The sequence below is a fragment of the Eucalyptus grandis genome, chromosome 7 (assembly GCF_016545825.1).
Source record: "Eucalyptus grandis isolate ANBG69807.140 chromosome 7, ASM1654582v1, whole genome shotgun sequence".
NCBI classification, from domain to species: domain Eukaryota; kingdom Viridiplantae; phylum Streptophyta; class Magnoliopsida; order Myrtales; family Myrtaceae; genus Eucalyptus; species Eucalyptus grandis.
Window position 1 is genome coordinate 58,387,775 of NC_052618.1, and position 17,429 is coordinate 58,405,203.

At 39.8% G+C, this 17,429-nt stretch overlaps 1 protein-coding gene across 1 annotated transcript; it reads right to left on the bottom strand.

Moving 5' to 3' along the window:
• Positions 1-322: 322 nt before the first annotated feature.
• On the bottom strand, positions 323-3,057 carry LOC104454535 (aspartyl protease AED3). Its single transcript, XM_010069423.3, has 3 exons — positions 2,523-3,057; positions 1,459-1,933; positions 323-1,012 (listed from the first exon to the last, which is right to left on the bottom strand). Exons 1-3 carry the CDS (start codon positions 3,006-3,008, stop codon positions 654-656), a joined length of 1,320 nt encoding a protein of 439 aa, XP_010067725.1. The 5' UTR covers positions 3,009-3,057; the 3' UTR covers positions 323-653.
• Positions 3,058-17,429: the final 14,372 nt, after the last annotated feature.

Below are 17,429 nucleotides of genomic sequence, written 5' to 3' on the forward strand. Positions count from 1 at the left end.
ACAATTGACAAAGGGTGGCTTCGGATGGGCCTGGTCCGTGCTCATTGCCAATGGGCCGAATTGGGGGTTTTACTACCACTGGATCCGATATGATAAAAAGCCAGAATTAACCGGTCCGGTCCGATTTCCAGATTTGGATAAGGATGAATGCTCACCCTAATTGCATTGATGGATACTGTACTTTTGGTGCTCTAACTTGGTAGACCCAAATATCAGTATAAACTCAGAAACCAATTCGAAATCGAAGAAGGGAGAAGGGAACGTACTAATCTCTCCCAATTTTCATGGAGACTACTCTTTACCGAAAAAACACGAGACCCAATCCATCAACGAGCGAAGTTGATTGAGCAGGGCGAGTCGCAGATCCGATCCGTAACAATTGTGCGAACCGAGAAATGCCCCAACTGCGCCATTGTTTCCAAATCAGCACATGACCCGGAGCGGTACAGAAAGATGAAATTGGAAGCAGTCCTCGGGATGAAATTGAAACCAAATTGTTCCGATTCGAAACCCCTTCTCCGAAAACAAATAATCAATTAAACCCTAGCAAATTGGTGACCCATCCAAAAGACGCGCCCTTACATAAGACGATATCATTATGCCCGACACTTAGAGGCACATATCACCACCGCGACCTTTGGAACAAAATCTAATCAGGTACAGAGCTCGCGGGCCACTCCGAGCCTCGAGTTCGGCACGTCATAGAGCACCCTGTGGTTCTGCTGCTGCATGTTGGCGATCACGTTGAGCACAGAGTTGAGGTCCCCAGGCGATGCGGCCATGGCCAAGCACGTGATGCTGCTGGCAGTGCTGTGGATGAGCAGGTTTTCTGGGGGGAATGTCACGTTCATGCCTGAGAACATGAAGGTCATGGCCGGCGCGACAATGGGCGCGGAGTAGCAGGTGTCGAAGCCTCCGAGGGAGGTCACGGTCAATTTCGGGCCGACTCGTCTGCGGAACTCATTCCTCACGGCAATGTAGGCCGGCTGCACTAGCCGAGTGAAGACAGTACCTTCATTGAAAAGAGCGTTAGGCAGATGAAATCAGAGCAGAGAACAAGATACAGTTTAGTGCACAAGCACAGCGCAACCTAAATGATTCGTGAATCTTTATCAATCTTTCTTAAGGGTAGCTCATCATCTCGTGTCTAATGTAGATCTAATTAAACGCTAACTCCTAAATTATTTTGTACATGGAAAGTTGGTCGATTACAATGGCCAAGCCAGGGCAAAGGAACCGAACATGGATGGACCACCACTAGGTTACTTGGAAAAAAAAAAAAAACTTAAGTTCTTTTGACTTTAAGTCCAATTTTTCGTGTCCTCTTCGCTTGTCTCCAGGAGAAGACAAATGCCCAATTGGAAACATTACAGATTCGATCAGTAACATCTCAAGAATCCAATAAAAATGAACAACCTAAGGAATCCGAAATGCGGGAATGCGGGGCAATGCACATACCGGAGTCGAATATGGTCCCCGACCCGGTGGTGGGGTTGAAAGCGAACGCGCTGGGCGGAATGTCCACGGTCCTCCGGCCGACCCGGATCGCGATCAGGTTGACGTAGTAGAGGGAGGACCGCCTCGGGTTCTTGAGCAGAGGGGTGAACTTGATGCGCTGGGGCTGGCCGACCGGGCCGAGCCGCAGCGACCCGGAGAAGTTGAGGGACTTGAAGCTGGGCAAGCAGTAGGAGAAGGTGGACTTGTAGAGGTTCTGGGTCTGCGACAGCAGCGACAGCGGGCCTCGACCAAGGCCCAGTAGGCCCTGCGGCGGCACCGAACTGCCGGAGGCCTTCTGGATGCACCCGAAGGTGTAGTTCGGGATCGGGTCGGAGGCGAGGGTCAAGGTGTCCTGCGAGAGGTTCGCGGCGATGCTGGAGCTACCGTACGTCATGTTGAAAAGGCACGCGCCGCCGCCGCAGGTGGGCTTCGACACCTGAAGATACGCATGTATTCACGTGAGTACGGTTTTGGTGAGATGACGAGCGAGCGAAACACACTTCCGACTACAAATTCTACTGTCCGAAGTGACTGCAGCGCAATTATACGAAGTGCCACCCGCATTGATGTGGATTACGGACAAAGAAAATCCTAAAAGAAGAGAGTCTAGATTGTCGCGCCGATCACGGGATGTCACTCTGCTATGCCTAGTCCTAGTCCAAAGACACTGGTCTCGTCAGTCTGCTGAATGAGCAGTGAGTTTAACGTCTTTTCCCTAAACTGCAAATCCACTTAGTTTTCCATTAATAATCTCGTCTAAGAATGACTGTCCAAGTGACGTTTTCTGATTTTGTCCGGCTTAGGATACGAATCCTATTACGACGGAGGAGATACTACTTTCCCCGGAATTCATAGCGAGCTTGTCCTAACCCTTGTGGGGACGTAATAAATTCTTCCCCTGCACGCTAAGGAAGACATTTAAGGGAGCGTGTCCTGATAAGAAACAAGGGACCGAGACTTCATGTCCTGGACGTGTACATGCCAATAGTAGCCACAAGACATGACCGAAATGGGAGGTAATGTACCTGAGAGCACTGGGGAGACTTGCAAGGGAGGTTCTTGTAGGTGGTGGACTTGGCGGAAGCGAACGCGGCGGACGACGGGCAGCCGACGCAGCCGGAGCAGGGGACCCAGGCGGCGTCATTGCTGGTGTCCATGGCCATGAGCATGGTCTGAGGGGGAGTCCCGATCTTGGCCCTTAAGATGTAAGTGGGGCTCTGGATGATCTGCCTCCCCGACGCCACCGGCACCACCGACTTGCCCGCCACGAGGCTCGACAGGAACTGGAGCCTGGCCTGGTCCTCCTGCTGCATCTGGAGGACGGACTCTTCCCAGGAGAGGGACGGAGTGGGGGGCCTGAACGGAGAGCATGGGCTGTATATGTGCAGCACCTCCAGGGTCGACCCCTGGTCTTGGACGCTGCATTTTGGGTTTTGGGCAATTGAGGAGGTTGGGAGCAGGAGGAGGAGGAAGGAGAGGAGGATGGAGAGAGGAAGTTGCAGGGTTTCCATGGCTGCTTTTAGGTTTTGGGGTTTAGAGTGGGAGGAGAGTGTGCTTTCGGGTTGATATATATACATAGAAATACTTGTGAGATGACATGGCGAGCACGGCATGTATGTGAATGTGAATTATGTATCGAGCATATTTAATTGTCATTTTGAATTTTGTACCGATTATGGAGGGTACTTTATCTTTATTTTCTTCTTCTTTTTTGGATCCGTCCTCTCTCGCGTGCAGTCCCTTGTCATTCTCACGGTCTAGGGAAATGGAACTGGCGATTCTTTTGTATTGGTTTAGGTGGAGCAGTTTTGTCACTATGTAATGTACGTATGAGGTGGCGGAACATGATATGTCTCCACTTCCTCGGGCTTCATCACTCATGATGAGAATGAGGTTTACCCTTTTCCTTTTTTGGCTGAATTATTAGCTGATGCACTGTTTAATTGATTTAATATTGTCTCAGCGGTGACACCATAACATGTAACCAAAAAAAAATTCATCTGCTGCTCAAGATGTGAAATGTAGAACAGGCAATTTGCAGCAGTAGTATGAAGCATCCTGTATACAGCCAGGCCTCGATATAGCATAGAGTCGATCCCAGATGTTACTCTAGGACGAGAGAGACGAGTGAACCGTTGTTCTTCTTAAAAGCGTACAAAGTAAAATTGGCATCATGTTTCCTAGTTCTAATCATATGGGGAGAGAAACCAGGTGTAGATTCCTTCCTTTTCCTCATCGTACACAGTAAATATGCTTATGCAGGGACCAAAAGATTATATCCTCTGATACGATTTAAACATCGAATGGAAGTACATGTATGGGAATCTCACATGGTCACACTCTAATAGTAAATATCTTTCATCTGACCTGTCACGTGGTATAGAACACATGGGAATGTACTTCTGTCGGTAATGCTAAAAAAATTCGCATTATACAACCAAGGTCCATATGTGCAGTAACCCTGCAAGTCGTTCCAATGATTAGATTCCAACGAAGATTAATTAATCAAGACACAAATCTTTCATCTTTTTCAATAACATGCCTTTTTCCATTAAACAATCTTTTATGCGAGGACGAGAAGCTGCCAATCATGCATAAAGCATCTCTATGCAAGCCAGTGAAGATAAAAAGAGAGAGGCCACTAAACGAGCAACGCGCACACGTTATTAGTGTCTGCTTTCATATGTTTGCTGCTGTGCTTTGATTCTTCAGGCCTGAGTGAGATCTCGATCTCATTTCATTGATTAATTACAACAGCCGAATGGGAGGGAAAAGCAGATTCACTTTTCAGCATATATTGCTGTTCATACTGAATGGATTACGAAAAAAAAACAATTTTTAAGCTTCATGCTCAGTGGTGAACTGTGAAATACAGCGAGGAGGTGGTGGGTTATCTTGTCTCGTAGCCATGCGCATTATGTACAGGACCGGGCTCTCACGTGATCGCACCGTGTGTTGACCGGCAGAGTGACCTTTTCCCATCGTTCCTATATATGGCTACAAGCCTACAAGCCAGGGATGCCTTAACAACAGGAAACGAGGGTGAAAATTTCCATGTAGACTCAAATCAAAGGATGACCTGACCAAGGGCATCCAATGTAAAGACAAGATTCAAATCCAAATGTACATTGAGACTTTCTGTTTGCGTCATTCGGCTTGCAACGAGTGTCATCAATTTTCAGTAGCCTGCTCGATGTCAGAAATCGTATGCATTGAACCACCCAAAAAAGATCATTGAAGGGTTTGCATTTGGAGCTGCATCTCAAACTTGATGTAATGTAACCCGTCGGGTACCGTATAGAGAATCAAGTTATATTGCCGTCATCGTGTTACGTGTTTGCATGGTTGAACATACGGTTCATCCAATGTTGGGTTCCGATACATAACACACTAGACCACCATATCGATCACCGTCACCTCCAAGACGGATACGATCGAGATGCTAGCAATACACATGACTCAAGTAACCGTATGATACTCGATGGCACTTCTGTCATATGTATTGAGGAACTCGAAACTAATCTTCCTCTAAATTCATTATATAACTCTTCGAGGTAATGACTAGAATAAGCTAAGGTTGGTCCAATGAAGAACGAGGGAGGCGAAGGGAATATATGGGTGGGTACGGGTATGTATATAAAAAACAAAGGAAAAGGCTGCACATGTGGGAGGTATGCAGCGTCCAGGCTTTTGAAGCTGAGGGTTTTGTCGAGTTGTTCTTCTGACTTGATTCTCACCAACAGGAGCTTCGCTTCAGATGCGTTCTCTGCAGTGGAATGGCGTCACGGGCGATGATCTTGCACTTCTTGCTTGCTTTTTTTCTCTTTGGCCGACACACCACGTCTGGACACACCGCTCCTTCTCATTACTTTTGGTCATCATCCTCCTCATATCCGTGTTGACCCCATAGGGTGTCATATCTCAGCATCTCCATTTCCTCCTTTTCTCCAGCGAGAGAGCTTTGTATGTCTTGCTCAGTAACTTGATAGACTAGGCTTTAGAGGGGATTTGCTGTTGTAACAATTCATTGAGCGATCCCCGCGCGATAGCATTTACTTCGCGGGTCCTTGATCACTTGCTGTCTGATTAAATTTCATTGATTAATCAAGGGCATTTGATTAGGACGTCTATAATGTAAAAGCTCAAGGGATAGGATGGAGGCCACTCATCATTGTGAATTTGGGCGAGAGCGGCATACTCTTTGGAACCAAAGGAAGGGGACCGCTACCCATGACTTTAGTGCCGTTTTCGTTCCTTCATTTCCCAAGTGGTCGGACCCAACAAGGATTTCCTACCACTCTGTGCCGCAATTTACTTATATTTTTAGACGCAAACTGGCGCCCCTCGAAGCACCCATCAGTTCGTCGGTGCTCCATTTTAGCGTTACGAGAAGGCTCGACTGGCCAGTTTTCCATAAAGAGGCGTCGGTAGCGGGTCATGCCAACCCGTGACCTTTGGGGGAGAGAGAGATAGGGACGTCCATGATGGGTCGGCATCTTCTAGGTGAGAGGGACACCATAGGATCACGGGTTAGTACGAAAAGACCTAGCCTATACAACATGGGCTCTTTCATCATGAAAAAAGGAGCACGCTCCGCAACTTTTACCCTATCTTTTCGTCGCTTGTTTTTTCTTCCCAACGGCTGTGTGGCCTTTCCTGTAGGGCGGTGTCCTAAAGGGAACTTCCTAGATCTCATCAAGTACGCAGCAGGATATGCCATACGTTTTTCCGTGTTATGTTAGTCTATGACTCACTGAATATTGGAGCCTTCGAGGCAAGTGCACGTCGAAGAAACTCCTTCAGCAAGTGGATGACCCATGAATGACCCCAAGTTTTATGACTGGTCAGTGTGTCCGAAGGTCAATATCCAAGATAACAACCATCCATTCTAGCTCTCGATTCTGACCAGAAAAAGATATGTGATCACTCTTGAACTGAAAGGCCCGGCTACCATGTGAATTATTGAGATTAAAGGGAAGGCATTACCTCATCACGAGGGACAACACTTAAATAGAACTTTTGGACCACCAGTAGATAGTCCTGTAAGAGTTTTCATAATGTGGACTAAATTAATTGATATTGTAATTTACTATTTTTACGGTTACCGTAAAACAGGGTTGGTCTAAAGTAAGATAGAAGGTTTCTTAATTAGTATAGTATGGAAATTTATGGTATTAGTGGGCGAGTTGGCTGGGTAATGAGGGAGGCCTGGTGGCTCTATAAATAGTCTTCAAGTCTCATCTAAGTCTAATTCTCACGTATCATCACTTAAGGGCATTTACCTAACACTACACGTGAGGCCGCTTCATTGGTAGGCCGATACGGGAAGCGATAGAGGAGGGACTTTGTGGAATGGAATATTGTGTTTCCGCTTCCGCTTCAAGAAGAGTGAATCCCCTTGATGAGTGGGTAATCCATTTTCTGCTTCTGCTTTATATTCGATGGATCCCAAAACAGGTGCGTTAATCTTTCTACTCAATTATATATGTTCTTGTTCTACTTATGGAGATCTTGGGATTGCGCAATTTGCGTCCAACATGTGATATTAGAGCAACCATAACCTTAGAATTTGAACGCATAAAGTTTTTGCCCTAATTTGTGATTTTCAAGATTTTTTGTTTAATAAAAATAAAATTAAATCACAAATTCGGATTGGGCTCGACAAGACGAGCAAGACGGTCGGTGGCGAGTCGCCGGGGGAGGCCTCATGCGCCCCCATGTGCCGCTAGGGCGTCGGAGTCGCGCCCCACGCACGGTCACGCGATTCCATGCGCGGGGTGCGGCTTGCGCGTGTGCTCCACGCGCCGCGCACTCAAGCGGCACGTGAGGGCGCGTGGAGTGTTGGATCGGCGCGTGGCCAGTGGCGTTTGATCCGTATGGATGTCCTCTATCTTGTGGTGAATTTATTTTACATGTTTGATATTTTATGGATGTGAAAATACATACAGAACCCTAAATACGTGTATTTTTAGTGTATTTTTGTGTATTTTTCTTATATTTTCTGTGATTTTGGAAATATAAGTATTAGGTTACAAGTATGTTATCACATAAACATTACAATAGTGTGATTCATTAATAAAAATTAAATTTTATTGTGAACTGAAGCTGGCTTAATGATATACAACCATTATGGAATAGTAATTGAGCTATGTATTGAGCTGATGAGAAACAGTAAAGGTTATGAAACTTTTGTTACTCAAGCATACTCCTTAACACGTGTTAGGGAAATCCCTTATGATGTTTTGAAGATGACAAAATAAATCAAAGGCTACTAACATGTTTGATGGTTGAGTAATAGACCATGCAGATGTTAGAACATGTAAAGGATATTGGCAAAGTCGAAGACGACCAAGACCGCGTGTCAAAGTCCGAAGACCGTGTCAAAGACCGGGCCGGACTCAAGACTCATATCAGTAAAGTCTCAAGACCCAGTTGTAAAGTCTCAAGACTCATATCGTAAAGTCTCAAGACTCGAGACTTTACATCCAGTTTCGATGAATCGTAACTCAAGCCCAATCATACAACGGCTAGTGATCTGGTTTGGATTCCACATCAAGATTGATTTGATTGAAGACAAGAACTTTCTATACGAAGAAGCTTTACTTATGGAAACCAAGATTTCGTTTGTATGGGCGATCGGAATCAATTTGGATTTTACCTTTGTCACTCAACGGCTACCAAATCTTCTAGATACGGTGTCCAATGGGTATATTGGAAGACGATTCTCCGGGATGCTGTCCAACGGTAGTTTGGAAGTGGAGGAGTATTTAAGGAGATCATGGACCGATGAGCAAGTAAGAGACGGAGCGTAGAATTTATAATTCCAAAGTCTAAGCGACTTTAGATCATATACTTGTCTCTTGAGAGCTTAAACGTTTGTAATCGTGAGAGAGATACCAAGAGAGTGACTTAGTGAGATAGTGTGATCTACTAAGTGTTTGCACTCGGAGTTGTAATCTCTTGTTGATTGCATAGTGGAATCCACCAAGAAGGCTGTTATCGTGGGAGAGTGGACGTAGGCTTGGATTAAGCCGAACCACTATAAATCTCGTGTTCTTATTCTCTTCCCTAACTCCTTTATTTTGTTCATACTAGCACTCTCAATTGGTATCGAGCCAAGTGCTCGGTTTATAAAAGTGTTTTTACTTTTGAGCTAAAGATTCTTTATGGCTAGTATGTTGGCACAGGTCTTATGGAAGGGCAAAGCAACACAAGGCCACCATATTTCGATGGAAGAAAATACAAACGAGATGGCCAGAAAAGAACAAAAAGAAGAAGATGATGAGCAAAGAAATCTATGCTTGATGGCACATTCGGAATCTGAGTCTAACTCAAACATAGACTCAGAATCAAAGTCGATTAGAACCGGACTCGAATTCGATGAGGAAATCAAGGGGAGAAATCAAATCAAAAGAAAAGGAAAAGAATCGTGATCATCTCAAAAAGGCAACAAATTGAGGGGGAGCTTTGATCAATTATGGAAAAATCTTTTTTGATTGATCGTGATCTTATTATGGATGGAAGGAAAGGTAATTGTGTCAGAATTTATTCTACAAAATCCGGTTAGTGCATCTCTTATTACCTTTTGTCATTAACAAATCTTTTATGACAAAAATGGTACGTAAATTTTATGATGCATCCGTGATTTTTATTGGATATTTACTAATATAATTGAAGTGAGCTATATTGCATATCTTTGATATTCGATAAAAGCTGATTTTTGAAAATTGTGATTCATGCAAGATATTTGTTATCATTCTCTCGTGAATCCATTATCACTTTTGATTATGACAAAAGGGGAGAAGATATGAATATGCATATGTGCTGATTGGTTGATATTATCTATGGCATAATATTGAGCTGCGATTATTTTTCTATATATTCTTATGCTCAATTTATTTGCTATCTTCGATATCCTTTGATTTAAATTAATATTTTTAAAAGCATGTTTACAAATCTGCATATTCGTAGATTGTTTTGTCATCATCAAAAAGGGGAGATTGTTAGGGAAATCCCTTATGATGTTTTGAAGATGACAAAATAAATCAAAGGCTACTAACATGTTTGATGGTTGAGTAATAGACCATGCAGATGTTAGAACATGTAAAGGATATTGGCAAAGTCTGAAGACGACCCGAGAAGACGTGTCAAAGTCGAAGATCGTGTCAAAGTCTCGAAGACCGTCGGACTCAAGACTCATATTGTAAAGTCTCAAGACCCAGATTGTAAAGTCTCAAGACTCATATCGTAAAGTCTCAAGACTCGGACTTTACATCCGATTCGATGAATCGTAACTCAAGCCCAATCATACAACGGCTAGTGATCTGGTTTGGATTCCACATCAAGATTGATTTGATTGAAGACAAGAACTTTCTATACGAAGAAGCTTTACTTATGGAAACCAAGATTTCGTTTGTATGGGCGATCGGAATCAATTTGGGATTTTACCTTTGTCACTCAACGCTACCAAATCTTCTAGATACGTAGCTGTCCAATGGGTATATTGGAAGACGATTCTCCGGGATGCTGTCCAACGGTAGTTTGGAAGTGGAGGAGTATTTAAGGAGATCATGGACCGATGAGCAAGTAAGAGACGGAGCGTAGAATTTATAATTCCAAAGTCTAAGCGACTTTAGATCATATACTTGTCTCTTGAGAGCTTAAACGTTTGTAATCGTGAGAGAGATACCAAGAGAGTGACTTAGTGAGATAGTGTGATCTACTAAGTGTTTGCACTCGGAGTTGTAATCTCTTGTTGATTGCATAGTGGAATCCCGCCAAGAAGGCATGTTATCGTGGGAGAGTGGACGTAGGCTTGGATTAAGCCGAACCACTATAAATCTCGTGTTCTTATTCTCTTCCCTAACTCCTTTATTTTGTTCATACTAGCACTCTCAACACGCTGGTAATCTTTGAATGATGGACGTCTTCAGAACTCGTGACCAAACTGATTGTATTGATTAATATATCTGCTATATGTGGGTAATGCATGTCAATTAAAGTACTGCATATTGTATATGAACTTATCTAGTCACTTGTTAATGTCTATCAAGTTGAATATTTTTATGGTTAAGGAGTATGACAACATTTACACAGAGCAATAGTATCTACTATTAAATTTTGAATATTTTGTTCTCTGGTTTGACTCAATTAATAGGCCACTGGTTGATTACAATGATAATTTGTTACTTAAAAATTGGCAAATAAATCAGTTGTTGGCCTTGAAGTCATGTTTTGCCGTATGAAACTTATGTGCAATAGTTGATTAGTTATCAAACTTGTCAATCTGGAGTACCATGTATTGCTATTGATGTTAACTTGTGAGGGATCCTTTGGATCGGCATTCTTTTAATGTTGTTTTAGTAATCAGTAATCGGGGTGCACAAGATGCTTGCTTCTATGAGAATTTTCTTGTGTTACTGTGATCAGTGATCTCATTGGAATCTGTCTTTCAGGTTCGCTATATATATGTGTGTGTGTATAAATAAAGATTTTATTAATGAATAAAGCAATATAATTAGCATGATATGTGATTTTGGTAATATGTTGTCCCTATCACTAAAGTTAAAATCACATGTATATGGTATATGTGAGAAGTAAAGTTTATATTCCTGGTATGAGAGAATTTCAATGATTCAATTGAGTAGTGACCGCCAAAGTGACATGCTTGATTGGGTTTGAGAAATTTCGGTCTCGTATAATGATTGAGATGTCTCCTGGTCTAATGCGTAGTCATACTCCCAAATGAGGTGATTGTGTATTAGTTCATTGAGGGATACATGATAGTGTGGTGGAGGAGTGACTGATTCTAGTGATTCATATGTCCAAAGGTGATGAATTCACGAAGAATTGGAATATATTCTCATAACCGCTATTATATGGGGAGTGTACAACTGCATGTCATGTATTCTGCCCAAATGTAATTATATGATTATGCGTGTAACTCTCTAGATGTGTACTTGTATGTCAAATTACACAATGCTCACATGATGCTAATTATATACATTGTTTGGTTTTTAGTCACATTTTCTGTAATTAATAACTTCATTATTATTGAGGTTTTTACTGTTTCAAATTTTAAGTTGTGGACATATGATTTGTTGCTTGAGAAAAGAGTAATTGAATTTGCTTACTGTCCATGAAGCGTTCCATTCTGGAACACTTGAAAAGAGATTTGCTTGCGGACTGCACTGCTATAAGATGATGGAAGCCTTAGTTGTTTAAAATTATGTCTTGTCTGATATTGAAATTAGGACATATCTGCAAAGATTGTGTTTAAGTCCTAATGACATATACATCTCGTATATGATTAAAATGTTGTTTCCAAAAGTTTTCTATTTAAGGAAAATGACCGAGATAAAGAATAAAACAATTACAATTAGTTTTAAAAGGTTGTCAGGCTTAACAGTGGCTGTGAGTATTTTGACAAGTATGACAATGCGAAATAGCTTAAAAGGTCATTTGTCAAATACTTGGTAGATTCTAGGGTGGTAATTTAATTACTATACCTGAATATTCTGATAAAAAGATTTGGCTGAAAGGCATAAATGCACCATATTAAACATGATGATGAGTATGATTAGTAAGACTAATTTATCTGGTTTTTTGTGGGCTGATATTATAAAAGTAATTTTTTCACATACAAAATATGTCTCTTATCAAAGTTGTTTCATAAACTTCTTTTGAGTTAAAGATTGGACATAAATTACTTGAATCATATAAAATTTAGAGGTGTTATGCAAAAGTGAGATTATCTAATCCAATATTTAAGTGCGTTGGAATTCAGATACACTTGGAATTATTTTGTATCTTATTTAGATTGTTAAAGGGGTATTGATTTTATAACTCTAAAGAAGGTACAAGAATTATAGAATCACATACTCTAAAATTTCTAAAGATTGACGTAATTATAGATGATAGCTGCTCTCAGACTATTAAAGATGGAGGTTACTATGTTTTTGTCTTTACTTATAATTATGGAATCTCCTGTACCATAGACTAAACTTGTTGAGGTTCAAGGTACTATTCTTGATATAGTTTATAATGAAATTTCTTAAACCTCTCAAATGCAGAAAGAAGTGGTTGCAGCTTTATTAAGGAGATTTGTTAGGGAAAGACGATTAGTTATATCATCATACTATATAGTCTATTTATGAGAGCATGATTACAATATCCACTACATGGTTGTTTTAGCAACTTATATAAATGTTGTTTCTTGTTCTCAATTAAGTATATGATTAGATGCCATAAAATGTGGTATACAATCTGTGAAACATTATAATGTTTGAAACCAACTTACTTGTCTAAAGATCATAAGTTTATTAGTTGCAAATTGGCGTACAAAACTAAAAGAATTTCAAAGAAAGATTGTGGAATTTAAAACCAAATTGGTAACTAAAGTTTTCACTCTGAAAGAGGGATGGATTGTTTATAGTGAAGAAATAATTATTTCTTTAAATATTCTTTCAGAATGAACGTGGCATTAATAATTTATTTTGATATAAAGTTACGCCAAATAGATACAAAATCTATATTGTTCAATTGGAGAATTTTGCAATAAATGTTTCAAGTAAAGTTGTGTGTAGACTGAAAAGTCTTATTTATAGTCTTAAGCAAGTTTCCAGATAATATTATTAAAGTTTCATAGTGTTATTATTTTGTTCAATTGGGAATAAAGTAATTCAATATTTATTTTTTCACGTTTCCAGACAATATTAAGGTTAGTAGAAGGAAATTTATTTTTTCTCATACTTTATGTACATAATATTTTGCTTACAAGTTATGACCTTGAGACATCTTATATCATATGTACTGAGGTTTGTAAGGATTGTTTTTGCCATATTATATTAGATTTTCTCGGAGGACATTTGCTGGTTGTATATTGGAAATATTCAATATACATTATTACAAGCCAAGAATTGCTTCTATTGTTAAGGGTGATGGACTAAATCTATCACATTGTCCTTATTTAGATATTGAGAAAATCTAATTAAATGGAGTACCTTTTGTCAGTGCACTTAAAAGTATAATGTATGCTTGAATTTGCATTAAACTAAATGTTGTCTTTGTGATGGGACTTCTAGGCAAATATCGGTCAAATTCAGGACATGATCACTAGGTTGCTGTCAAGAAAGTTTTAAGATACTTAAAGAAGACAGTAGATTATATGCTAATTTATAGACATGTTCAATTCTTGCAGTTAGTAGAGTATTTAGATGTAAACTTTGTTGGCTATAAAAAAAAAAAAAAAAAAAAAAAAAAAAAAAAAAAAAAAACTTTGCTTGCTGTTTTGATAACATGCAATCAATAACGGAATACATATTTATGTTAGCAGTAAGTGCAATAAATAAAATTCTATGTCATATTCTACTATATAAGCAGTGTTAGTAACATTCTTTTAGGCTGTTATTTGGGCTTTTAGGCTCTAGAACTTCATGTAGGAGTTGATCGTTTTAACTTTATGGATAAATCTATACAATTGTATTGAGATAACAAATTTGTAATAGTATTTATTTACTACAGAGGTCTCAAGGAGTCTAAATATATGGTGGTCAAAATTTTTGACCAAAAGCAAACGGTACAAAAAAAGGTGTGACGTTTTAATATAATATATTTTCATAGGTAATGTGATTGTAGATCCACTTACTAAAGGCCTACGCCCGTGTGTATTTGAGTGACATATCGTTAGCATGAGCCTAGGAGCATCATGAGATGCTGTTGTTTAGTGGGAGCTATTTTGGCTTTATTCTGATAAATGTTTCATTTGTGTCCGTTACACTTTGTAACGGTTTGATATGTATCAACTTTTACATTCAATAAAATATTTTTGAATGTATTGTTATTATGTTGAATACGTATTGATAAAGTCTCAAGGGATTATATAAATCTTGAGTGAAGGCTAGAGGCATCCGAGTATCCGGTTATTAGCCTTAGGCATATGTTTTGTGATACATAAAGAAATGTTAACTATAAGGACTAGACATATGTGAGTTCATTGGAACCATAAAGCATTCTCTAGTGGCACAAGTTTTTGTAACGCTTAAGGTAAGAGAATGGTGACTGACAAATGGGATCTCTCTATGAGAGATGTTATCCATTTGCCACACTACCATATTGAACCCATATCAATAAAGTTGAAAACATTCGTAATCATGGAAGGCTCTATGTGTATACATGCAGTTACCGCCATGATTCGATGTTTAAGACTTTATGGGATATGATTGACTATTAAGAATTATCTCTGCACCAAATGTGCGCACATACAGTACGTTCAATTAATATAATCCAAGTGGGAGAATGTAAGAGTTTTCCTAATGTGGACTAAATTAATTGATATTGTAATTTATTGTTTTTACGGTTACCGTAAAACAGGGTTGGTCTAAAGTGAGATAGAAGGTCTCTTAATTAGTCTAATATGGGTTGGCTAGTGTGGGCCGAGTTGAGCTTGGCCCGTAATGAGGGGGATTGACTGGAAACTCTATAAATAGTGCTCAAGTCTCTCCTCTAATCCTAATTCTCACATGTATTCTCACCTAAGGGGCGTTTACCTAACGCTACACATGAGGGGGACCGCCTTATTGAGCCAGTGATACGGAGGGCAATAGAGGAGAAGAACTTGCGCGTAGAACATTGTGTTTCCGCTTCCGTTTCAAAAACAATGAATCCCCTTGATGAGTGGGTAATCCCTTTTTCTGCTTCCATTTTATGTTTGATGGATCTCAAAACAGGTGTATTAATCTTTATACTCAATTATATATGTTCTTATTCTAGTTATGGAGATCTTGGAGTTGCGCAATTTGCGTCCAACAAGTCCAACCTACTTAACTCCATCCAATTCATTTCGTAAATCTAAAGTACCTAAGATTGAATGGCTTTATGAGGTATCCTACTTTAATGAAGCCAAAAAGATCTCCCCAACTACTCTTCCTCTTGTGAATCCTTATGCTACTTTTGCGCTACTTTTGCCAAACATACATCCTTTTTTCTTCTCCATTAGACAATTAATTCTTCATACGCCAAAAGAGGTGAAGGAATATATATTCTCTGCCTAGTTTGATCTGTTGGAGTTATCTTATATCAATTGTAAAAGGAGCTAATGATTAGTTTATAAATGTGAGAGAAATTGTCATTCTTTTAGCTAACTTTTGACGTGAAAGAAACAAAAGACCATTTAATACTCATGTCAAAATCAAGTTATTAATAAGTTTGGACACAATATTTACGGAAGATACGAGTTGTTGTTACCCTGACTCAGGACTTGATGTGTAAAGGCAAGATTGTTGGAATTATCAGATTGTTGGAATTATCTCAATTTGTTACTGTTCATCTCCTGAATTCTTTCGACATAGATTCAGCAAAGATGCACTCATCTACATCCTTTTTGCTTTATGATTCCATGGTCGAAAAGGTCATCTTGTTGTTGTTCGTATGGCTCTTCTAGATACAAGATTTCTTTACTATCAACATGCTTGTAGTGGGACAATTGATAATACCTTAAATGTTGGAACAGTGTTTGTCACCTTATTTCTAAATTTCAATAGAGAGCTTTATGACACTCACCTTTTAACTGCCTTGAAAGTTCGACTTCGAATTGCTGGAGCCCCCAAGTAACAAATTCTGTTATTGATCCTTACACTATCAGATGGTGTATAGAGTTCAAAATCATGCAATAGATCTCTCTCCCGACATCAGAAGAAGCTCTAATGATCTTCGTGGATAATAACCATACAATATCTTATGTCCATGTTCCTAGACAAATTTCCAAAGATGAGTTGGTTAAACTTCTCTTAGAAACTTGTGTAACCAACTATGAAAAACTTCTCAGGATGTTTGTTCAATTCAATTTACTGAGCCAGAAATCATCAAAAAGAGGGATGCTAGTATAGTTATTAATCTTGATCGCACGAAACAGAAGAGTCATAAGCATCCAGCTCTATTTTCTCCACTCTTCTTTTGGTTCAACTTGCCTAGGACCACCAAAAAGATGAAGAAAATGGTTTTTAACATAAATGCCGGAGCCCCCAAGTAGCAGATTCTGTTATTGCTACCTTACACCATCAAATGGTGTATAGAGTTCATAATCATGCCATAGATCTTTCTCTTCCAGTATCAAAAGATGCTCAAATGATCTCCGTGGATAATAAACATACAATAGTGTTCCTAGACAAATTTTCAAAGATGAGTTGGTTAGACTTCTCCTAGAAATCTATGTAACCAACTATGAAAAACTTCCCAAGGATGTTCGTCCAATCCATTTTACTAAGCCAAAATTCATTAAAAGGATGGTTGGTAGTGTGGTTATAAAATTTGACCACATGGAACAGAAGACGGAAGCATCTAACGCTATTTTATCCGCTCTTCTTTCGGTCCAACCTACCCAGGACCACCAAGAAGATGAAGAAAATGGTTTCCAGCATAAATGTCGCACGGGCCCTTCGGCCCATTCTTTTGATACAAGCGGTAATCCTATTTAATACTTCAAAGACCCGATTATAGGACATTGGGATGTGGACTACTAGTGTGAATTTTGTACAACCCCTCTAGAAGAAGAAGATGATTGCCCTTCGGCAAAAAAGAAAAAGAAAAAGGTCCGAGATCCTTTCTATCAAAGAAACCTAGATGGATATTCATTAAATAGTAGAGAAATCGGTTTATGATATCTTACACAATGTCTAATCCAACTTCAATATTATCTCTAGGCTCTTCACCACCACCTTTTGACCACAAGCATAACGAACCATCAAAATGCAGGCTCATACGAAGTTAATGCAGAAGGATGCCTAAATTAAAGGGGAGCAGACCTAGCACTGAGCTCACATATGACAGAGAAATTGTTAGGATGCACGTGTGAGTGGGTTGTACTAAATAAATCTCACATTGAAGAATTAAGGTATTATCCTAGTTGACTCATAATCTATTAGCTTAAACTATTA